We start from the raw sequence: 24,950 nt of genomic DNA, 5'->3' as shown, positions 1-24,950 counted from the left end.
CTAGGGATGGGGGTTGTTTAGCACTAGCCCTCTGGGAAGCAGAACCTGTCTAAATCCCAGGTCAGTGCAGGGTGAGTGCTCAGTCACCGGGATCACCTGAAGGTGCCTTGCCTGGAGCCATCGGCTGGGGGTGAGGCAGGTATTCCATGGAGGATGGGGACCTGTTGGGTTGCTAATTCTGTCTGTAGAGGGAGGGCCCCGGCAGAGTCCAGAGTCACCCTGGCAGAGCTGGAAGGGAAGGATTAATTAACTCTCCAAGGGAATGACAAAACTCCTCTCTCCATGCAGCTCTGGCACAGCCTCCACCAGCAAACTCTGTTTGCCTGGGAAAGCCCAGACTGCAGCTCCTTCCCTCCACCCTCTCTGTCCCCTGGCCTCTGCATGGGCAGGGAGTTCCAGTACTTGGGCCAGGCTGCTGGCTTTTGAGGAGGTAGCGTTTGGATGGATGTCAGCAGGTGTTGGGGTCTGAAGTCATCCTAAAGCCTGACTTCAAATGTAGCATGAAAAAGCAGAGTTTGCTGGGCTCCATCCTGTACAAACCATCTGAGGGAAGCTCTTGGGCTTGGGGAATGGGTTTGTTCCAGGGTGAAATGGGCACGTCCAGGGGCATGACTGACCTTCTTTGGGATGGCTCATGGAAAGGAGGGCAGCAAGTACCCAGGCTGCCTCCATGTTGTGTCTGACTTGGACAATGTTCCATGTACCAGATGGCGTCTCCCAGGAGGCTGGAGGAAACCTCACAGCCCAGGCACAAAGGCTGCTGCATGCACGTTGGGTTTATGGAACTGTGCTAGATATCCGTGCGTGCCACTGCTCATTCCCATTGTCATCGGAGGCATGAGCTGCCATGAGGAAGCGCTTCAGGAGTTATTCAGCCAGCCTGATGGAGCTGGAAAATGATAGGGCTCCACTCTGGGACTCTCTCCCTTCTTGTGCCTTTAATGCATGAGGTTCTTTGTGAGAGTGACACACGGACAGAGGGTCACATGCGTTTTGGCAGAGGACAGGAAGCCACGGAGATGGCCAGCCCTGTTAGAGGCTATGAACTGGCCAACAGGGGGAAATAAGGGCCTTCCCCTGTCTCTCCCAGGAGCATGGAGTAGAGCTGGAGTCCTGTCAGCTTTTCACAGGTAGGCATACGTACAGGGTCTCACATCAGCTGCCCTGCGCTGCCCCAAAAGGGGAGAATAGAATCCACCCATCTGTGTAACCAAACCTGCCACGTTCATGAGCCAAACCCACAACCCGCCCAGAGAACATCATGGCATTCCCTGGCAGAGCAACTCTTCACACAAGCAATGGGCGGGAGCAGCGCAGTCTAGGGGCACGTTCAGCGGGTGGAGGGGACCACCTGGGACTGAGGGCACTCGTGCCAGACCTGCTCTGGCTCTTCCTTTACTGGTCCCCAAAGCTCAGCACTGGGAGCTTGGTACTAGTGGGAACTGGAAATGCTGATGAGGCCAATCTCAGCTCAGTTGTCTCCAGGGCTCCTTGGGATTCCTCACCTCAAGGGCAGAGTGCTTGTTCCTCGCCATTGCAAGGTGAGACTGCAGCTCCTCTGACACGTACATGGCACCAGGCAAGTCCAGCACACAAAGCGGAGTCAGGGGCTGGGGAGCCACCATGGAAACACAGCTACAGAAGGGGCTGCCTCTTTCCTCCTCCTTTCTAGTAGCAAAGGATCAGACAGGTAAAGGGGATCCACCCAACTGCAGTGCCAGCAGAGAGGACTCAGCACAGACTCCAATGGGCCTGGGATTGAACCCTGGAGTGCTGTCAGGACAAGTTGCTCTCCTCTGTGCCCCAGATGAAGAAGAGATGCTGTGAGTCTAGCTGGGAGTTAATGCGAGGTGACTTCCTGCCGAGGAGCATGTCACCTCCCTGTGGGGCCCCGGGAGGGTTCCTGTGTTAATGTCTGTGCAGCACTTGGAAGCTGTGAAGAACTAAGTAAGTGCTGAGGATTGTTACGTTACCCGGGCAGCCAGAGGATGGGAGAGCAACAGAGGTCTGACAAAAAGTCTCTTCTTCCTCACCTTGGTGCCGTGAGGGAGATTTGGTGCTCCGGCAGGGAAGGGAGTGGTGAGGGGGCCTCTCATTCACACCTGATTACATGGAGCTGCTGCAAGGCAGAGCTCGGGGCAGGGGGAGGGGGTGTGGTGGAATGGGAAGCGGGAGCTCGCCCTCACGTTACGGGAAGGGGACGTGCCATCTCTTATGCTGCTAGGCACTGAAAAACCACAGCCAGTGGACAGTCAGGTATGTAGGCGGGCAGAGTGCCCCAAGGGAGCGCGACAGGACTCGGAGGAGCTGTCTGCCTAGGGGTTGCTGGAGGGAGGATTCATAACTGAATGCATCAGCCATGACAGGAGAAAACACATTCCGATTCGTGGGGCTGAGGCCAGGGGGTTTGGGTACCTCGGAGTACCACTGGCCAGGCTCTCGAGGCTGGACATGTGAGATGTGGCTCTGTCTGGAGTGCACGGTGCTGCTGCAACAACAGAGACACGCTCCTGCTTCTCTCTGCTCCAAGCGCCCCTTCCCAAACATCACCATCTCTCTCAACGGTCAGAAAGGCTCCTTCCTCTGTATGCACGTGTTCTTTCTGCAAATAATGCATCACCCCTCCCCCGCCCCCAGGGAAGCAGCACAAGAAGCAAGCGAGAAAGAGCAATTCTATCCCCAAGGCCCATTTCCTGCCATTAAAGACCAGAAAATAAAATCTACATTCTGCAGCAGTGCTAGCAAAGTCCCAGGAAGGCAGCGGCTGTGCTCACACAGTATGTGAAGAGGGAACGTGCACAGTATGCATGCCAACACTGCAATCAGAGGTGTGACTGCAGCTCGGTTCAGCACACCCATGCTAACGTCAGACTAGTTAGTGTGGCTACACAGCAGTGGAGACATGTATGACCCCTGGTACAGGCCAGCAATGTAAATATGTCCCCAGTGTTCTGGCTTGGCTTGTACAGCCCACCCGGGGGTCCACACTGCCCCACCTTCACTGCTCTTTTTAGCCATGCCAGTTCAATTAAAGCTAGCATGGGTGTGCCTACATGAGCTGCAGTCATACCTCTGACCGCAGCATAGACACACCCCTGTGCCTACAGCGTACCTGAGCTAAGGCTGAGTGTGCCCGGCCCAGCGTGTACATGTCTGAGGCACAGTACGTACTTCATGCACACACAGAGTCTATGCAGAGCTTGTTTGTGTGTGAATGTGCAGCTGTGTGCGTGTACTCTGGGGTCTGGGTCATGTACCCTCTATAACAATAACTGTTCCCAATAACTCACCCCAGCAGGGCTCTCTCACCGGCTGCCTTCCTAGCACAACACCCTGTGCTGACTGACGGGAACTGGGCGGGCAGTGAGGGGGTTGTGGCTGTACACGTTAAGTCAGCTTAACTTCTGTACCCGGAAAGATAATGGAGCAAATAATTAAGCGATCAATTTACAAAGATCTAGAAGATAACAAGGTGATAGGTAACAGTCAGCATGGATTTGTCAAAAACAAATATAGTGTCAAACCAACCTGATAGCTTTCTTTGACAGGGTAACAAGCCTTGTGGATGGGGGGGGGAAGGGGTAGATGTGGCATATCTTGACTTTAGTAAAGCTTTTGATACTGTCTCGCATGACCATCTCATAAACAAACTAGGGAAATCAAATGCAACCTAGATGGAGCTACTATAAGGTGAGTGCAAAACTGGTTGGAAAACTGTTCCCAGAGAGTAATCATCAGTGATTCATAGTCATGCTGGAAGGGCATAATGAGTGGGATCCCGCAGGGATCAGTTCTGGGTCCTGTTCTGTTCAATATTTTCATCAATGATTTAGATAATAGCATACAGAGTACACTTATAAAGTTTGTGGACGATAAGTGGGAGGGGTTGCAAGTGCTCTGGAGGATAGGATTATAATTCAAAATGATCTGGACAAACTGGAGAAATGGTCTGAAGTAAATAGGAAGAAGTTCAATATGGCAAATGCAAAGTACTCCATTTAGGAAGGAACAATCTGTTGCACACATACAAAATGGGAAATGACTGCCTAGGAAGGAGTACTGTGGAAAGGGATCTGGGGATCGTAGTGGATCACAAGCTAAATATGAGTCAACAGTGTAACACTGTTGCAAAAAAAGCAAACATCATTCTGGGATGTATTAGCAGGAGTGTTGTAAGCAAGACACAAGAAGTAATTCTTCTGCTCTACTCTGCGCTGATTAGGCCTCAACTGGAGTATTGTGTCCAGTTCTGGGCGCCACATTTCAGGATGTGGACAAATTGGAGACAGTCCAGAAAAAAGCAACAAAAAATGATTAAAGGTCTAGAAAACATGACCTATGAGGGAAGATTGAAAAAATTGGGTTTGTTTAGTCTGGAAAAGAGAGGACTGAGAGGGGACATGATAACAGTTTTCAAGTATGTAAAAGGTTGTTACAAGGAGGAGGAAGAAAAATTGTTTTTCTTAACCTCTGAGGATAGGACAAGAAGCAATGGGCTTAAATTGCAGAAAGGGAGGTTTAGGTTGGACATTAGGAAAAACTTCTTAACTGTCAGGGTGGTTAAATACTGGAATAAATTGCCTAGGGAGGTTGTGGAATCTCCATCATTGGCGACTTTTAAGAGGAGGCTAGACAAACATGTCAGGAATGGTCTAGATAATTAGCCCTGTCACAAGTGCAGGGACTGGACTTGATGGCCTCTCAAGGTCCCTTCCAGTTCTATGATTCTATGTTTAAAGTTTCCCGTAGGGATTCCTACATGGTTCTATGTTAATTCGAAGGTCCCGTGCGAGACTTTGGGATGCTCCCTCCCCACCAAACAGCCAGGCACTGTGCATTCCCCAGTGCCTTGCTGTGGCCCTGAGCAGGCCTGTTAGAACATTATCTCTGTGTGTCATTTGCTGATTATATTCACAGGCTGTCATCAGCTGATTCCCCTTCCATAGTGTGTGCTCCTCTCTGGAGTCCCTGCTCCTACCCTCTGCCCTGTTCTCTGTCATCAGGAACAGCTCCAGGATAAAGCTCTTGAATCCAAGGCCACAATGCGCTGGCTCCAGGCTACTCCTGGGTCAGCTACACAGGTCTCCTTTCCAGCACACAGCAATGCTCCATTTCCAGTGAGCAGCTGTGTACAGAGACCTGCAGCACAGATTCCCGGCACCATAAAAACCAGCCTTCCAAGGGAATTTTTCACAAGTCCAGGATGTTTTCTGTACATCAGCTTTTCATTGCCACCGCTCACCACTCAGGCCACCTGGCAGAGCCATAAGGCTGCTTTTGTGCTGAAGATAATGAGAGTTTAATTCTCAATTTCCTTAGCCACAAATGAATGGAAGTGGGAAACGTTCTGTGCAGATCAGCTGCTGCCCAAAGTGTGCCCTGCCCAAACATCAACTCCATGGGTCTCTGATCCCTCCCATGACCCCAACCCCTGCCCCTGGCTCCAATGGCATGCCCCACAGCACATGCCCTACTGTACATCTGTCAGTCTTCTTCACTGCCTATCTGTCATCTCTGGTCACTCACCAGCCTGTTCCCTGAGGCTGCCCTACTGTCAGTCACACGTATGTATGAACATTGCCCATTCCCCTTTTCGGGTACTCCTTTGCCAATGACGTATCTGTCATTCACACGGCTTGTGCCCTCACCTGTCTGCTACTCGCACACTGGTTCTGTCACTCACCTGCCAGATGCCTGCCCTATGTCACCCATTCGCCTGCCTGTCCTCTCTCAGCCGGTGCTGTCACTCTCTGCTGCATGCCCCTCTCCAGTCACTCACCCACCCACCCAAATCCCTTCTCAGGCACCCGCTGGGCCCTGTGTCACTCGCAGGCCCATCACCTGGCAGAAGAGAACGTGAAGCTAGGAAGGTTGATTTTACCGGACAGGGTTGTTTGCAGCATCGGGGTCCAGGGCGGTGACCACTCCTACCACAGAGCCAACATACGCATCCTCCTGGACTTCCATCAGGTCAGAGGGGGGCTGGAACTCCGGGGGCTCATCCACATCCAGCACAGAGACCCGCACAATGGTTTGGTCTCGGAACGTGCCCAGATCTACAAACCTTGGGTCCACAAATTTGTTCAGGGCCTCCACCACCACCGTGTGAACCGTCTTGGCCTCGTAGTCAAGGGGCTGAGACAACAGGACAGGGTTAGCGATTCACCATCTGACAGTTCCTTCCCAATTCTGGTGCATTCACTATTGCTGCTTTGGGTTAAACCCCACCAGGGCTCTTGGGAGAGGCCAGGACTGGAGAAGCCCAGAGCCTGAGCTCCCGCCATGCCCCCTGCAACGTCTCCTGCTGGGCAGGGTACTCGTAGCTGGGAGTGCTCCTGCCCCACTCCCTACAGGGCTGCTGCTAGGAACAACATTTCCTGCCCTCCCCCACTCCACATTCAGATAAGACATGATGCAGGAACTCAGAATGCACTGAGAAGGCAGTGCGCACCGTGGGGGCGAGTGAGTGATTTTCAATGGTGTAGTGATCATTAATCACCCTGTGATTATTTCTACAGCAGAGGTGACTGGAATGCAATGGTCTTGGTGAGCACTCATTCTTTCCTGCCCGCACCAAGTGTTTTTGCCACAAAAAGCAGACTCGCTCCGCGTGTGGTTGGTCAGGCTCAGGCATTCCGTGGGCATATTGCTCTCTAATAGGTGCTATCAATAACGGGGATTAGTGTTAGCCCCCTACGCTGCACACCTCGCTTCTGCGCACGGCAGCATTCACCCCTTCATTATGGATTTGTCTGAAAGTCTCTCTCTGTAAATTCTGCACTCACAACTGTCTGTGTCCCTTAGCATCTGTGGCCAGCGACTTCATCAGCTGGCGCCCTGCCTGCCTTGCCTTTCTTTGGCCCTTTCTTTCCAGTCTTTGCTTCTCTCTTTCTCTCTCCTGACACTTCTCCAGCTCCCTGCTAGCTGCGGGGGTGGGTCTGAGGCTTCCAACTTCTCTAAGATGCTATTAAACCAGCTCTTGGAGGAGTGATTCCCCAGCCTCTGAAATACACCAGCAGCAGCAGGTATCATCAAAAGGGAAGGGCTCTGTCCTGCTCTGAGAGTCCTGCTCTGCCCTCCCCCACCTACCGCCTCTGCCTCCACCTCACACCTCCTCCTGGTGCGTTCCTCTGGGTTTACCTTCTGCACGGTGATGATCGCCTCCTGGGTGTTGCTGTCTGTGGTGACTTTAAACATCTGCACCCCGTCCTCATCTTTGATCTGGTACGTCATGTCTGTGTTCTCCCCCACATCCGAATCCTCCGCCTTCACTCTCCCAATCGCAGAGCCCACAAGGGCAGTCTCCACAACGCTGAACTGGTACATCTCTGCCAAGGGAAAGGAGAGGTGCATCACAGTGCGGCCTTCGCTGACCCTGATCCCCAGGTTCCCTTCAGGTAGTGCACAGACACGCCCTGGGGGCACCTCCACTAGGTTAGTGCACCAGCCTACAGGCAGAATGCCAGCAACCCTATTGGGTACACCTAGCTGGTCCCTGGTCCGGTGCAACTCAGCTCCCGCATGCACAGATCGTAGAATTTTGTCCTGTCCTGTCTAGTCTGCAATGTCCCATTTATCCTTGGCAGCCATGCCAGAGTCTGGGCTTCATTGGGGGCACACGTGGGACCCGGCTGGAACCACAGAGGATGCCCCATTTCCTATACTCCTGTGCAAGGCGTGTTGGCTTTTCCTGCAAGAGGAAAACAAATAAGCCCACTCTGGGTGAAAGCAGCTGGTGAAAGGCATTAGGGAGCATCCCAGTCTCTATAAGTCTGGTAACCTTACCAACCTGTCTCAGAACCAGCTGCACGGATGTCAGCCAGTCCAGGGCCAGTGCCGAGGTCTCTGTGGGCACAGCATTCTCACAGCCCCATTTCCCCCTGCTAGCATCCGGAATACAAATGTGCTCATCGGGCAGAGCTCCCTCCAGCTGCAGCTTGGAACCCTTCGTAGCTCTGCCCCAGGCTGCCAGCCAAGTGCTCCAGAGCTCTGCAGCTGGTGTGCGAGGCAGAGCCCAGTCCGGCAGCTCTTCAGTGACAGGATTTCTGTCCCTGTGGTGGGACTCAAATGCAGGTCACAGAGCTTTGGCAATGGCTTGGGATCTAGAGACCAGCTCACAGTCACACCCCACATGCTCATGGTGTGCAAGCAGGGTCTAGTGACTGCCAGGTAGCAAGGAAGGGCCTGGGGCTCATTCAAACCAGCGCCTGAGGTCTGGATTGGCCCTGAAAGATGGCGGGAAGAGACCGGCTGACCTGCCAATGGAGTTTGGGGGTTACTCTCCCTCCTCCAGCGCCTACAGGCCCAGGGAGGGAGACAGAGACAGACAGCTAAGCCTACTCCTTGCAGCTACAGTCCTGCAGCCCCACTGACTCCCCCAGGGTTTGCTGGCTGTCACTGGGACACCCCTCCTGCTTCAGTTAATGGGCTGGGATCTGCAGAGCACTTGGAGTAATAAACCCACTCCACAACGACCACAGGCAGGAGCAGGAGCAGCCAAGACTCCTGCACGTATCACCGGTCAGATCCCCCTCTGCCACCAGCACTGCCCTGTGGAATAAGGGAAACCTGCACAGACCTGACCATGCACTGGCCCGCAGCACCGCGACCTGCCTTCTTGTACACCCAGAGCCACCTGTGTCAAAGAGCGTCTCTGCACTGCCAGCCTGTCCAAGGTGGGCAAGTTGAGGGCCAATGGGGAGAGATGACACTGACTTCCGAAGAATTCTAATAAACAAATGGGTCTGCACTGAAATTCAGCATTGATTGGGTCCCCCACTCCACATGTCACTTGCCCTCTTAGACTGCAAGCTCTCAGGACAGGTTCCAGATCTCTGGGTCTGTGAAACACCTAGCACAACGGGGCTATGTCCCTGACTGGGTGTCTGGCTGCTACCCCAATGCAAAGTCAGCAACAACAATCCTGCACAGCAGTGGCTGGCTCAGCACCAGACTGCCTGCAAGACCCCCGGGACAGGGAACAGCGACTCTTACTCTGTGGGAATCGTGGAGGGTTGTCGTTGACGTCTGTGATCACAATTGTGACCGTGGTGGATCCAGAGAGGCCACCCAGCTGCCCTGCCATGTCCGTGGCTTGGATCACCACTTCATACCGGTCCTGAGTTTCTCTGTCCAGATTTGCCACTGCCGTCCGGATCACACCTGGAAAAGACCAAAGGGGAAGCAGTGAGTGTGAATGCAAGGGCGGCCCATCAGCCCACGGAGCACCCTTCTCACTTCCACCCTCCCCTGGGAGCAGGTCATGGAATCCTGTAGGCCAGTCTCAAGGCCAGAGCATGGTCACAAGGCACGAGCCCTTCACCTTCTCTTGCCAGCAGGACTCAGCTGAGGGAGGAGCATTAGCAGTGCAACGACTTAGGCTGGGCCCAGAAAAGCAGGGGGGACATGGGCATCGCCCTGCAGAAAACCTGACAACTCCGCAAGCAAACAGCCCCAACCACCCGGGGCAGCGGTGGGAGGGCCGGGACGGAGCCAGGTCATTTAGTAGGAAACAAGAGGTTTCATGTGCCTGCATCAGGATCTGCGGGCAAACTTGGGCGGGGGCTTAGCCACACCAGCTGGGTTTGTCATTGCTTGTTTCACCAGGAGAAGCTAAGTACCAGCTGTCTTGTTATAACACACAAAAATAAAGATGTTTAATATGAAACAGCGAAAGGCCCCAAGAACAGGCTCAGAACCCAGCTAAACAAACACCCCCAAAACATTCACAGAAAGGGGTGTGTGAATGGTACTGCCCAACCAAGCACAGATCTGTCCCGGGCCCAGGACAGCATTACCACAATCCACCTGTTGTCTCTCATACTTGGAGTGTAAGCTGTATGGGGCAGAGCCCAGATTTGTGTTCCGGGCTTGTCCAGTGCCTCGTGCCATGGGGCTCCTAGACACTACCACAGAGTCATAGAATCGTAGAATATCGGGGTTGGAAGGGACCTCAGGAGGTTCTAGTCCAACCCCCTGCTCAAAGCAGGACCAATCGCCAACCAAATCATCCCAGCCAGGGCTTTGTCAAGCCTGACCTTAAAAACTTCTAGGGAAGGAGATTCCACCACCTCCCTAGGTAACACATTCCAGTGCTTCACCACCCTCCTAGTGAAAAAGTTTTTCCTAATATCCAACCTAAACCTCCCCCACTGCAACTTGAGACCATTACTCATCGTTCTGTCATTTGATACCACTGAGAACAGTCTAGATCAATCCTCTCTGGAACCCCCCTTCAGGTAGTTGAAAGCAGCTATCAAATCCCCCCTCATTCTTCTCTTCCGTAGACTAAACAATCCCAGTTCCCTCAGCCTCTCCTCATAACTCATGTGTTCCAGTCCCCTAATCATTTTGGTTGCCCTCTGCTGGACTCTTTCCAATTTTTCCACATCCTTCTTGTAGTGTGGGGCCCAAAACTGGACACAGTACTCCAGATGAGGCCTCACCAATGTCGAATAGAGGGGAATGATCACATCTCTCGATCTGCTGGCAATGCCCCTATGTAGACATCCCAAAATGCCATTGGCCTTCTTGGCAACAAGGGCACACCGTTGACTCATATCCAGCTTCTTGTCCACTGTAACCCCTAGGCCCTTTTCTGCAGAACTGCTGCTGAGCCATTTGGTCCCTAGTCTGTAGCAGTGCATGGGATTCTTCTGTCCTAAGTGCAGGACTCTGCACTTGTCCTTGTTGAACTTCATCAGATCTTTTGGCCCAATCCTCTAATTTGTCTAGGTCCCTCTGTATCCTATCCCTACCCTCCAGCGTATCTACCACTCCTCCCAGTTTAGTGTCATCTGCAAACTTGCTGAGGGTGCAATCCACACTATCCTCCAGATCATTAATGAAGATATTGAACAAAACCGGTCCTAGGACCGACCCTTGGAGCACTCCCCTTGATACTGGCTGCCAACTAGACTTGGAGCCATTGATCACTACCCGTTGAGCCTGACGATCTAGCCAGCTTTCTATCCACCATATACTCCATTCATCCAGCTCGTACGTCTTTAACTTGCTGGCAAGAATACTGTGGGAGACCATGTCAAAAGCTTTGCTAAAGTCAAAGAATAACACGTCCACTGCTTTCCCCTCATCCACAGAGCCAGTTATCTCGTCATAGAAGGCAATTAGATTAGTCAGGCATGGCTTGCCCTTAGTGAATCCATGCTGGCTGTTCCTGATCACTTTCGTCTCCTCTAAGTGCTTCAGAATTGATTCCTTGAGGACCTGCTCTATGATTTTTCCAGGTACTGAGGTGAGGCTGACTGGCCTGTAGTTCCCAGGATCCTCTTTCTTCCCTTTTTTAAAGATGGGCACTACATTAGCCTTTTTCCAGTCGTCCGGGACCTCCCCCGATCACCGTTAGTTTTCAAAGATAATGGCCAATGGCTCTGCAATCTGCAAAACTCCTTTAGCACTCTCGGATGCAGCGCATCCAGCCCCATGGACTTGTGCTCGTCCAGCTTTCCTAAATAGTCCCGAACCACTTCTTTCTCCACAGAGGGCCGGTCACCTCATCCCCATGCTGTGCTGCCCAGTGCAGTAGTCTGGGAGCTGACCTTGTTCGTGAAGACAGAGGCAAAAAAGCATTGAGTACATTAGCTTTTTCCACATCCTCTGTCACTCGTTTGCCTCCCTCATTCAGTAAGGGGCCCACGCTTTCCTTGACTTTCTTCTTGTTGCTAACATACCTGAAGAAACCCTTCATGTTACTATTAACATCTCTTGATAGCTGCAACTCCAAGCATGATTTGGCCTTCCTGATTTCACTCCTGCATGCCTGAGCAATATTTTTATACTCTTCCCTGGTCATTTGTCCAAGCTTCCACTTCTTGTAAGCTTCTTTTTTGTGTTTAAGATCAGCAAGGATTTCACTGTTAAGCCAAGCTGATCACCTGCCATATTTACTATTCTTTCTACACATCGGGATGGTTTGTCCCTGTAACCTCAATAAGGATTCTTTAAAATACAGCCAGCTCTCCTGGACTCCTTTCCTCCTCATGTTATTCTCCCAGGGGATCCTGCCCATCAGTTCCCTGAGGGAGTCAAAGTCTGCTTTTCTGAAGTCCAGGGTCCGTATTCTCTTTTCTTCCTTGTGTCAGGATCCTGAACTCGACCATCTCATGGTCACTGCCTCCCAGGTTCCCATCCACTTTTGCTTCCCCTATTAATTCTTCCCGGTTTGTGAGCAGCAGGTCAAGAAGAGCTCTGCCCCTAGTTGGTTGCTCCAGCACTTGCACCAGGAAATTGTCCCCTCCACTCTCCAAAAACGTCCTGGCTTGTCTGTGCACTGCTGTATTGCTCTCCCAGCAGATATCAGGGTGATTGAAGTCTCTCATGAGAACCAGAGCCTGCGATCTAGTAACTTCCGTGAGTTGCCGGAAGAAAGCCTCGTCCACCTCATCCCCCTGGTCCGGTGGTCTATAGCAGACTAGCACCACGACATCACCCTTGTTGCTCACACTTCTAAACTTAATCCAGAGACTCTCAGGTTTTTCTGCAGTTTCATACTTGAGCTCTGAGCAGTCATACTGCTCCCTTACATACATACAGTGCAACTCCCCCACCTTTTCTGCCCTGCCTGTCCTCCCTGAACAGTTTATATCCATCCATGACAGTACTCCAGTCATGTGAGTTATCCCACCAAGTCTCTGTTATTCCAATCACATCATAATTCCTTGACTGTGCCAGGGCTTCCAGTTCTCCCTGCTTGTTTCCCAGGCTTCTTGCATTTGTGTATAGTCACAAATACCTAGTGCTGCCAGGGATGTGGCAAGCCCAGAGTAGTCGCCAAGGGCACTCTGAGACCATCAGGAGTAACTCCCATGAAGTCAATGCCAGCCTGAACCTGGTTTGAGGGAGGGGAAAATCAAGCCTAGAGCCCTGTGTCTGCACGACAGACCTATCTATGTTGGTGTAACTACATTGCTCGGGGTGTGAAAAATCCACAGCCCTGAGCAATGCAGTTACACCGACCTAGCCCCCCACCAGTGTAGACAGTGCCGTGTCGGCAGGAGGGCTTCTCCTGGTAGGAGGTGCAGGAATGTCCTCACTATAGCGGCGCAGCAGTGTTTTAAGTGTAGACCTGCCCTTACTCAGGAGCCTGCAGTGAGAGACCTGCAGGGGACCAGGCTATTTAGCCCTGTCTCTTCCCTGTCTGGCCCTGACCTGCTCACATGGTCCACTCCTGAACAGGCACTGGGCTCCAGGCCCTCACATGCCCTTGTTCACCTCTCCCCAGAGGTCAGGCTTGAGAGGTGGGGAGCCCATGGGAGCAAAGAAGCAGAGTCCTGGGGAGCCAGAAATGTTCCAGGACAATACTCAGAACCTCAAGTTGAAGGAAGCCAGGAGGAGCCACTGAACAGCGAGGAACAGACATTTCTCTCTCTCTCTCTCTGATGACATTTGCAGGCACTAAAGGAGCTGGCGATGCTTTCTGAAACTAGCAATTATTCCAGTGATTATCATCGTTAGGATTTATTACGAAGACATCACCATTGTCTCCGATCCCTGCAGCTCCCTCACTCTCGTGGACAGGCACAATTTCACCCATCCCACCTCCCCCTGGACTCTGTCATTTCAGTTCTGTAATTACCCCGGACTCTCCAAGCAGCACTTTCGCTGCCTTCGGTCCGATGAATCAAAGGGAGGATCCATTTCGCCTACCTTACCTCAAGCAGGTTCCCACGCACTTCCATCAATCCAGCACCTGCTTTCCTGTGCACTAAAAAGTGACTCATGGACCGCTCTGTATGCTCCTTCCCTTCCCTGGGGTCCATGCCTCCTGGCAGCTGCACGGGGTGGGGTGGAGGACAGGGCGCTGAGGTCAGTTCCAGAAAGACCTTTCTACAGAGGACTGGGAATAGCTCCAGGTGAACTGGATGTGGCGCCCTCTGCATTGCAGATAAATTCAGATTTCTGCCACCGCTACACCCAAGGGGCTCAGTCTCTCTCCATGACTCCCTGGACAGCTCCCCGTGTCAGCCCCATGGCTGCAGACTCCCTTTCTTGCTTTGTGTCTGTTTGGATAGAATTGTTTCCCTGTGAGAGACGCTGCCAATGCAGTCTGTATTGGCTGCTGCCATTCCCACTGCCAGAGGGCGTGGATGCAGGAGGGTGGAGACCTTTAGCTGATGCTCTTCCCCATATCTTGTCACGCCCCCTCAGGGAGGTTTGGGGTTTGCATTTTTAAAGAGCACTGGAAGAAACAAGGCCCTAGTTGGAGGGACCCCTCTCGGTGAGCCCTTGGCCCCATGGGACTAAGCTACATAGCAGGCTGATCCCTGGGAGCTGTGGGGCGAGCAGGCTGGTTGGCAGCATTTACAGTCAGACCCAGTCATCCGGCTCTGAATATTAAACTGTTATTTCTGGGGAAGCACCATTGCATTCACATTTCAGCAATTCCGTTAATTAAAGGGGTATGAAGTGTTTTATAATGAAAACGATTCTTGTCAGCACAATAGCACTGAATTGCAATGAGACAGAAAAGCTCCTGCATTCAGCATAGTTGTAATGGTTTAACTGAGCCACTTAATGAAACATGCCACGATGCCCCCTTGCAGCGCGGTACGCGGTCCAGCCGCACCCTCCAAGGTCCCCACACAGCACAGTACTTGGCTCAGCCGCACCCCACGACAGCCCCTTCAGCGCGGTACCGAGCCCAGTCACAGCCCATGATGCCCCTGGCAGCACAGTACCCGTCCCAGCCACACCCCCCGACGCTCCCACACAGCACGGTACCCGACCCAGCCACACCCCCCGACGCCCCCTTGCAGCGCAGTACCTGGCCCAACTGTGCCCCCCAATGCCCCACACAGCTCAGTACCCGACCCAGCCGCACCCCCGATGCCCCCACACAGCATGGTACCCGACCCAGCCACACCCCCCAATGTCCCCTTGTAGTGCGGTACCTGGCCCAGTCGTGCCCCCCCAATGCCCCCACACAGCTCAGTACCTGACCCAGCCGCATCCCACGGTGCCCCCTTGCAGAACAGTACCCGGCCCAGCCACACCCCACAACAACTCCATACCGCATGGGATGGGAGCATCACATCAGTACCCAGCCACACCCCATGATGCCCCCACACAGCACATTACCCAGCCCAGCCGCACCCCCGACACCCCTAAGCAGTGCGGTACCTGGCCCAGCCACACACCCCAATGCCCCCACACAGCGCAATACCCGGTCCAGCTGCACCCCACGATATCCCCATGGGACTAACTACATCCTAGTAGAAAGTAAACCCCAAAAGGCCCAGGGCTGTGCTGGCCAGGGATATGACTTGTCAGTGCATCCCAGCTCTCCAGGCTGGCGCAGGACCATTCTGTGGCTTTGGTGGGCCTGTGCAGACCCCATCCTGTGGAATGCCAGTGCTGCTACTTCTGGCCCAATTCACCCATTTCCATGAACCTCCAGAATGTTTCTTTCTAAGATCTGCTTTAGCTCAGTCAGAAGCTACGGGCTGGCTGCAGGAATCCCTGGGCGAGGGTCTGTGGCCTGTGTGGTTCCAGAAGTCAGTCGGGATGATCAGAATGGTCTTTCTAGCCTTAAATGCTATGAATCTCTGAGAAGTTTCAGGTCTGGGTTTGATTTTTTTTGGGTCATGGTCCCACTTAGCTGTGGCTTGAGACAAACCCACCTGCTACTCACCAGCTCCCCCATGGCCACATGGGGGAGTGAGACTTTATTCCAGCCCGTAAAGTGCTCTGAGAGCCTCAGCTGAATGGTGCTGGGGAAGTACAGAGGGTCATTAACACACACATGTCTCACAACTGGGAAAGGACCGGTCCCTCTCAGAGAGAGTGGGAAGCTCCTACTTCTGATTCCATTCTGCTGAGGCTTGGTAGAAGGACCTAACATGGTCCCCCTCCCCCAGCCCCATCCTGAGGAACCCACCTTCCTGGGGACTAGACACAGCACAGCCAAGGATATAAAGGAACGGATAAAACCAGCAGCCAGGGTTCAGCTGCATGGGGCTGGCCCCAGCAGCTTCCTCCCCAGGCCCACAGATCTGCTGCTTTCCCAAACAAGGAGAACAGCAAGACAATCTGTCCTGCCCAAAGACTTCCAGCCACGCCACTCTCTGACAAGAACCCCCTTACATCCAGCTGTGTCTTTTCAGTTTTTGTCAGTGTCTATTATAGCTGTATAATGCAGCCATGTAACGACATACCCTCCAGTGCCTGCTGCGCATGGCTTTCCAGCAGGAGCCAGATTAATCACAGAGAATAATTACAACGCTACGGGACACTTACATAGTCACACAAACGCCATCAAACTGGCTCAATGGCAGACACTCTTTGGGCGATAAAACCAAAGCAGGACAAGATCTCAGCTTGTAAATGCCTCCCAGAAATCCAAACACCCTGCAGGTTACTCGCTCTCGATGCTTCCAGCTCAGGCGGCCACGAGTCCACATCCTGGGGCTCCTACCCCAAGGAAACAAGACAGAGACCACCCCACACCCACCACAGTGACTCGGCCAGGGTTTAGCAAGCTGGTCCAGGGGGCTACCAAACTCACCTGAACAGACTTTGATGGGCAGGTCCCTTCCAGGTGCACATACCTGCCTGTGCAGGACATGGAAATGCCATGTTATTTGCCAGCTTTCATTATGTCCCCTTCTGGGAAGGCATGAGGCGCCGTCAGATTTCTGTGTCCCAAGCCTGATGCATTGTGTGGGAGCATCAGAGCCATCCATCCTCAGCCCTTCAGCACTCATCACTGCTTCCCGAGCCTCCCAGTCCATCAGCACCTCCCCGCTGCTGCCCCATGCCTGGTGGGCACTGGGTGAGCATGGTGCCTGCCTGCTCCCCACATGCAGGCTGCGCCTCAGTGGAGACAGGCTGGGGTTACTGAGCAAGTGGCATGGTTCTCTCCCGGTGATGCCACTCGGCAGCGGGGCTGACCCGTCGTGTTGCAAAGCTGAGCCACTGAGGTGCCATTTTTACACACTCAGAGCCAGCGTGCGGGGTTGCCGTAGCTGGGGCGGGAACTCCCAGTGACACAGCATTGCCCTGGAACCCAGACTCACCACAGGCAGGAGCCTGAGAGAAGAGAGGTGAGGCAGCCTGCTGCTCGCCTGATTCTGGCCTCTCCCAGCTCTGACAGCGACATGGCTGGCCCTGGGATCTCCTTTGATCACAGTGACAGTGTCCTACTCCGCCCCCAGCTGAGGCCGAGGGACTGGCTCGCAGCAACATCCCATGCTCAGGAATAACGCTTGGAAAATGCAACCGCCTTGACAGGGTGGCTTTTCTCTTCACGTGGGGTTCCAACACCCTAGCAGGGCACCCCCGCGGGGCTACTCCCCCCTCAGCCCTGACAGGTTTCCCCAGAATCCACTCCCAGCAGGTCACTCCCTCTCCCTCACACTCCTCACTGACACAAGCCCTGCGCTCCCCTGACACACCTGCATTCTGAACTCTGCCTTCCAGCGACTCATTCTGCCCTCTGCATGGGGGGGTCACACTCGCCCGCCCCAGCTCAAGAACGGCCAGGCCAGGGCCCGGCTGCACTTTTTTGTGCCCTCGGCCAAGGCCTGCTCCAAGGGAGGTCACTGAGACTTTGCCAAGGGGGCCTTTCCTGTCCTGCTCTTCCTACGCCCTTTGAGCGCAGGAGCCAAGATGCAAAGACCACCACTGAGGAGGGGCAGGTTGCCCTGGTGCATCCAGTGGCCTCTGCTGTGGGTCCTTTATCTGTTTCAATGAGCAACCAGGATGAAGGGCCTGTGCTCCCAGGCTGTGGGCACACGGCCGCAATTCAAACTGCAGGCACATAATGGTGAAGCCAGACTCATCCGCCAACTCCAAGCCAGGAAACAAGGAAATAACCAGCCAGAGGTTATATCAAATCCAAGCCTTGCTCCAACTCCCCCTCCTAGCCCAGCCCACCACTCCCCCCTAGCCAAAGCCTGGGGAAGGAGGTGGGCCCTGAAACTCCACGGGTCTGGGCTATCTAGGGCTCAGGGGGAGTAAATCCAGCAGAACTGAAGCAACCCTACATAACACAGCAGCGAGGGCAGCCCAGTGCTCGGGAGCAGCCCTACAGTAACACAGCAGTGAGGGCAGCCCAGGGCTCGGGAGCAGCCCTACAATGACACAGCAGCAAGGGCAGCCCAGCGCTCAGGAGCAGCCCTACAATAACACAGCAGCGAGGGCAGCCCAGGGCTCGGGAGCAGCCCTATAATGACACAGCAGCGAGGGCAGCCCAGGGCTCGGGAGCAGCCCTATAATGACACAGCAGCGAGGGCAGCCCAGGGCTCGGGAGCAGCCCTACAATGACACAGCAGCGAGGGCAGCCCAGCGCTCAGGAGCAGCCCTACAATAACACAGCAGCGAGGGCAGCCCAGGGCTCGGGAGCAGCCCTATAATGACACAGCAGCGAGGGCAGCCCAGCGCTCGGGAGCAGCCCTACAATGACACAGCAGCGAGGGCAGCCCAGCGCTCGGGAGCAGCCCTACAATAACACAGCAGCGAGGGCAGCCCAGCGCTCGGGAGCAGCCCTACAGTAACACAGCAGCGAGGGCAGCCCAGGGCTCGGGAGCAGCCCTACAGTAACACAGCAGCGAGGGCAGCCCAGCGCTCGGGAGCAGCCCTACAATGACACAGCAGCGAGGGCAGCCCAGGGCTCGGGAGCAGCCCTACAGTAACACAGCAGCGAGGGCAGCCCAGGGCTCGGGAGCAGCCCTACAATAACACAGCCGTGTGCACAGCTGATGGAGGAAATACACTTCAGGGTCAGACTTTCAAGGGTTAATAGCAACAAGACAAAACATGTCTTCAAATGATGGAAAATACCTGGAGAGCAGAATCTTTATCTATGGAAGGAAAATGATGCAATTGCTGAGAGAGACTCGGTAGCTTCATTTCCTGTCCATGTTGCTGGATATTCCCCCACCCCCAAAGAGATAAAAATCACTGTAACGTATCCAGAGGGCAGGTGAGAAACAGTGACAAGGAGCAGAGAGGAGGCAGGAGCAGGGGACAAAATAGCGTGTGGGAGATATGTGGGGCCGGTGGCCAGCAGGGCACAGGGACGTGTGCACACACAGACATGCCAGTCTCTCTACACAGGGCCCAGGATCACCTACATTTTACTAGTTCATCAGGCTTGGACCCATCCCCCAACCCTTGGCTCAGGAGACCTGTGGGGGAAGGGGGGCGAACGGGACAGGCTCAGGGAACCTGGGCAAGGTGCCACTAAGGACTTGTTCAAACTACCACTTCTACCTGTGCAACTTATATCGCTCAGGGGTGTGAATAAGCCACCCCCAAACGACATAAGTTACACCGACCTGAGCACGCAGCGGGGGCCGTGGGGATGCAGGATGGCACTCAGAGCAGTGGGAGCTGCCGGGACACAGGATGGCTGCTGCTGCCGATGAAGGGATAAGGCGATTCAGAAGGGAGAGCTGTGCATGGTGTGGATTTACTGCAGCCAGGAAATGGCCACTCTTCCTGCCAGCCGCTTAGGAGCCTGTGCCCCAAGAGGCCATCTAGCAGCCAAGCTGTAACAGACAGGCCCAGAGGACTTAGTCCCGGGGGAGGGCAGTGGACTAGGGTGGGGTGGGAAAGGGAGGGGCAGCCTATGACAGCACAAAATGAAGCTAAATCCCAAATCTCTCTTGACATCAAATACTAATTTCCACTTTACACAAGTAAATAGGCCCTCACTCTCCGCACACCAAACACACAATTTGTCCCAAACCAACTGACCTTCCTTAAAGGCCCAGTGTGTCTTAAAGGAGAGAGAATCACACAAACACAAAACAGAGGAATCTCCTTGGAAGCAGCTCACGCCTGGGGACATGGGATCGTCCCAGTTCAAAGCTGCCCGTCCCTGCCCAGGGCTCAGGCGGATAATCCCGAGACAGCAGGGGCTGTTTGGGGCTGATAGAGAGAGTCCCCACGTAGGTCAATGCAACCCCGTGAGTGCAGCCAAACACGCACCCGACACATTTATGCGCACACTCAGATGCGCTGCCAGCACAGGGTCCCAAGAGGAATTCAAAAGGAGCTCTGTTTAGCGGTCTCCCCATCCCAAGGGGCACAAATCCTGTGACTGGTTTGCATCCGTATGGTTCAGAGACAGACAAAACAAGTGTCAGTGTAAACTGCTCCTTGTCGGCAGGAGTAGGGGGTGGAAGTATTTTGTCCGCAAAAGTGCCGAAAAACAGCGTTTACACTGCCTGACTTCTTGCGACGGCTGTGTCCCTAAAAGCTCTGTAGTGTAGACAAAGACAAAGTCTGCGGAAGAGAAGAATGAGGAGGGATTTGATGGCTGCTTTCAACTAGCTGAAAGGGGGTTCTAAAGAGGGTGGATCTAGACTGTTCTCAGTGGTAGCAGATGAGAGAACGAGGAGTAATGGTCTCAAGTTGCAGCGGGGGAGGTCTAGGTTGGATATTAGGAAAAACTATTTCACTAGGAGGATGGTGAAGCACTGGAATCGGTTATCTAGGGCAGTGGATTTCAAACTTTTTTTCTGGCGACTCAAGTGTGACAAAGTGGGACTGTTCTTAATGTTTCCTCTGAATAGTGTGGAGGTGCCTAAGTTTCCCCTATGCAGTTCTTAAGTCTCTAGGTGGTGGGGTAAGCGTGTATGATCCTTGCAGAGCCCTAGAGGGTAGGTGTGTGCAGGGGTCTGGACACAGAGAATGGCCGACACCCTGTTTCCTGGAAACTGATGGCCTGGGCCCTTCCCCCCTGCAAGATGAGAGCTAAAGGGTTGGAGATCAAAGGAATCAGGTGACCTCCTGGCCCAGGAAAGGGACAAAGCCCAGAGGAGGAGGGGCTGGAGGGAGTTTCAGTTTGGGGCTGGCTGGGACTTGGAGTGAAGGGCAGACGGGTTGTCTGGCTCGCTGCCCCCCAAAATGGACCCAGCTGAGGGGTCCTGTTCTCTGCACCTGCAAGCTCTGTTTTAGACCATGTTCCTGTTGTCTAATAAACTTCTGTTTTACTGGCTGGCTGAGAGTCACGTCTGACTGCGGAGTTGGGGGGCAGGATCCTCTGGCTTCCCCAGGAGCCCCGCCTGGGCGGACTCGCTGTGGGAAGCGCACGGAGGGGCAGAGGATGCTGAATGCTCCGAGGTCAGACCCAGGAAGGGGGAAGCCGTGTGAGCTGTGTGTCCTGAAGACAGGCTGCTCACAGAAAGGCGACTGCCCCAGAGTCCTGACTGGCTTCATGGGGAGCAGTTCCAGACCATCGCCCAGGGACTCCATGACATCAAGTTAAAGAAAACTGTTGAGGCCCACGACCCAGTGGAGCTGGGGATGAGGGTTTTGGGGTGTGGGAGGGGCTCAGGGCTGGGGCAGAGAGTTGGGGTGCGGAGGTGAGGGCTGCGGGGTGGGGCCAGGAATGAGGGGTTCAGCATGTAGGAGGGGGCTCTGGGCTGGGACAGGGAGTTGGGGTGTGGAAGGGGTCAGGGCTCTGGGCTGGGGGTGCAGGCTCTGGAGTGGGGCCGGGGATGAGGGGTTTGGGGTGCAGGAAGGGGCTCCGGGTTTGGGGGTGGGCTTAGGGTTGGAGCAGGGGATTGGGGCGCAGTCTTAACTCAGGCAGCTCCCGGTCAGCAGCGCAGTGGGAGCGCTAAGGCAGGCTTCCTGCCTGTCCTGGCACTGCGGATCGTGCTGCGCCCTGGAAGCAGCCAGCAGCAGGTCCAGCTCTTAGGCAGAGGCACGCAAGAGGTTCCATGTGGTTCTCACCTGCAGACACACACACCCAGCACCCATTGGCCAGAAACTGGCCAATGGGAGTGCAGAGTCAGTGGTTGGGGTGGGGGCAACGCGCGGAGCCCCATGGAGCTGGGTGCTGCCTAGGAGCCGGACCTGCTGCTGGACGCTTCCGGGGAGCAGCGCAGTATCCGAACAGGTAGGAACTAGCCTGCCTTAGCCAGGCAGCACCGTCGACGGGACTTTTAACAGCCTGGTCGGTGGTGCTGACCAGAGCCACCACGACCCAGTGCCTTATATTCCGCGACCCAGTACTGGATCATGACCCGCAGTTTGAAACCAACTGACTAGGGAGGTGGTGAAATCTCCATCCTTAGAGGTTTTTAAGGCCTGGCTGGACAAAGCCTTGGCTGGGATGATTTAGTTGGGGTTGGTCCTGCTTTGAGCAGAGGGTTGGACTAGATGACCTCCTGAGGTCTCTTTGAACCCTAATCGTCTATGATTCTATGATTAGAGAGACAAGGTGGGTGAGGTCCTATCTTGCTGGCTTTTATCTTTCCCCCACTTCACGAGGTACACCACATGTTGTAATCGGCATGTGTAGACCTATGGGTCTTGAAAGGTGGATTGTGGGGAGTGTTGATCATTGCAGAGCCAGCTAGATCAACAGATGCAAAACCTACACACATCTCCACGGCTACAATGATCAACCCCCCACAACACACCTTGGGGACCCATGGGTCCCACACATGCTGATCACAACATCTGATATTCCTCATCCAGTGCACTGAACGCCCCTGCGACCACCATGCCAGTGAAACCAGCCACTGCGCACTCGAATTAACTCTCACAGGAAAATGACAAGACAGAAACACCCTATCACCTGTGGGGGAACACTTCTCGCAAAGGGATCACTATCTGACCTCTCAGTCCCCGTCCTCAAAGGATACCTGCATGACGCAGGGAGCCTGGGAGCTTAAATTCATAACTTAGCTAGCCACTAAAAATCCCGGACTGAACATTGACACTGGATTTATGGCTATTACAACAATATATAACCCACTAACACCACCACCCCCCTCCTTTCCCCTCTGACTGGAAGGGTTTTAACAGGCAACTTCACTCTGAATGGTCCCTGGAAATGTGTGTTAACTACTTATGCTAAACAATCTGTTTCCCCCTTGTGTTTAGCTGTGATGCTGGAGTCCCTGTCCCAGACCTGCAGAAGAGCTCCATGCAGCATTACTGGGTGTCTCTCTCACCAACAAAAGTTGTCCAATCAAAGATATTACCTCCCCACCCTTGTCCCCCAGCAGCAGGAAAACACTCGTTGGGGTGTCTGTACTGCTGTCAGGTGGGGGCAGGGTGCATGAAGCTGGGATAGGGAAAGACCAATCTGCACTGGCCTCTGTGTCCAGATTTCAGAGTAGCAGCCGTGTCAGTCTGTATCCGCAAAAAGAAAAGGAGGACTTGTGGCACCTTAGAGACTAACAAATTTAATCTCTAAGGTGCCTCAAGTACTCCTTTTCTTTTTGTGTCCAGCTAGACAGAGCCCGGGTTCATCCCCGGCACCAGCCCTTTCATTCCTCAGCCTGTTCCTCTCACTCTATGGCCAGCCTGCAGCTCCCCATCCCCTCTCCGTTTGCAGGGAAATGTTCCCTCCTGGCACTAAGAATGACAAGAACCCAGAGCCTGGGCCTCAGCGACAGAAGGTGCTAAAACCTCACTGCCAATGGCTGAAATTACTGTTTACAAACAGCTACATCAGAATAAAAGGCTCCCTGAGAACCTGCTAGGGAAGCGATTCTAGGCAGGGCTAGTGCTGTACAGATGTGCTGTTAAACAGTGTTTCCTTGTGCTGCTCCTGCTCCATTGTGCCTTGCTATTACTAGGTCCCCTGGCTATTCACCACCCAGCACAGCACAACATCCCGGGTCATTGAGCTGGCAGAGACGTGCAGTGGCCGTGATGAGGAGAAAAGACACCCCTGACGCTGCACCAGAAAGCCACTCTCAGAACCCAGATGGAATGGCCAATGGGCCTGGCTCTTTATACGCTAATTGCTCAGACTCATGTTCATGTCTTATCACCCAAAGCCTCCTAGAAAGCTTCACTTGCTCTACAGAGTCACCACTTCAGCCACTACCAAAATGGGATGTTTTCAAAGCTGTCAATGGAAATGGCACCTGCAAGTTTTGTGCATGCAGAACACCAGCTCTGTGCCTTTTTAACTGGCCTTACAGTCCTTGCCCATGCAGGGTGAAGACCTGGTCCAAGCACACAAAACTTGCAGGCTTAGTTTCAACATGTGGATGAAATTTGGCTCCTACAAGACACAAGTGGTGCGTTGTTCTTGTAAAACTGAGTGGCGTTCTAAACATCAATTACGCTCTGTCTACCTCCAGCTAACAACACAGAAACCAGGGCCTGCTCTCAGGTGTGGCACAGAGCTCCCTCCCTTACTCACCATTCCACAAGCCCTGCATTCCAGTGGAAACCAGGGGGACATTCTGGGAACTCAGCAGGGACCAGGTGTATACCATGCTCCACATGGCCCTTGCCCTCAGCGTTGGCTGTTTAGCCGCTCGTTCCCAGAACAGACTTCAGAAGGCAGCAGGTCGCTAATATCCTTGCACACTGGTGATGCAGCATTCAGCTTGGTTAGCAAGTAATGCCCAGGAAGTGGTATTATTCGTAGTGTCAGGACACAGTGTGCTGGGGACAACCACACACATAGGGCACATCTACACTGCAGCTGGGATGTATAATTTCCAGGTCAGATAGACGGACACCTGCTAACAATGGGAGCGTGGCTGCCGTGGCTCCAGCTGGCGGCCCAAGCGCAATCCCGTTGGAGACCCCAGCCACTGTGGCCACACTGCTCTTTCCCACTCAGAGCTAGGGCTTGTGCATCCACCCGGGCTGGGAATTACCATACTTCTCCCAGCTTCAGTGCAGCCATACCCACAACAAGACCCATTCTCTGCCCCGCGGTGCTCTCAGTCTGATCAGCTGCTGAATGCTTCAGCTGGAAATGGGCAGGAACACCAAGCACACCCAGAAACCACCATGCACTTTTTACATCCCGTACCTGAATGGGCAGGCCAAACCCGCCCACGTGCACACTGACTCGGATATCTCCAAATACCCTCACGAGATATTCTCACACGGGGGGAGAGCAAGAGCCACTTGTGACGAGCAACAAGGAAGAGACAGGGAATCTGAACAACATGTGTGAGCGCGTTCGTTTGTGGGGTGTGCCAGCATGTTGGCTCCTGTGGGTG

At 53.9% G+C, this 24,950-nt stretch overlaps 1 protein-coding gene across 6 annotated transcripts in view; it reads right to left on the bottom strand.

Annotated features, from left to right (window-relative positions):
- The window catches only part of CDH22 (cadherin 22), a 177,694-nt gene that overhangs the window by 56,037 nt on the left and 96,707 nt on the right, over positions 1-24,950 (bottom strand). For all 6 annotated transcript variants that reach the window (XM_048820243.2, XM_075118603.1, XM_048820237.2 and 3 more), the window contains 3 exons: positions 8,995-9,162; positions 7,141-7,328; positions 5,882-6,135 (listed from right to left, as the gene is read on the bottom strand). In XM_048820243.2, coding sequence (XP_048676200.2) covers positions 5,882-6,135; positions 7,141-7,328; positions 8,995-9,162 — 610 coding nt within the window. The remainder of the gene's footprint in view (positions 1-5,881; positions 6,136-7,140; positions 7,329-8,994; positions 9,163-24,950) is intronic.

Source organism: Caretta caretta, chromosome 13 (assembly GCF_965140235.1).
Source record: "Caretta caretta isolate rCarCar2 chromosome 13, rCarCar1.hap1, whole genome shotgun sequence".
In the NCBI taxonomy this organism is placed as follows: domain Eukaryota; kingdom Metazoa; phylum Chordata; order Testudines; family Cheloniidae; genus Caretta; species Caretta caretta.
This window is presented reverse-complemented; position numbering and strand designations above follow the sequence as displayed.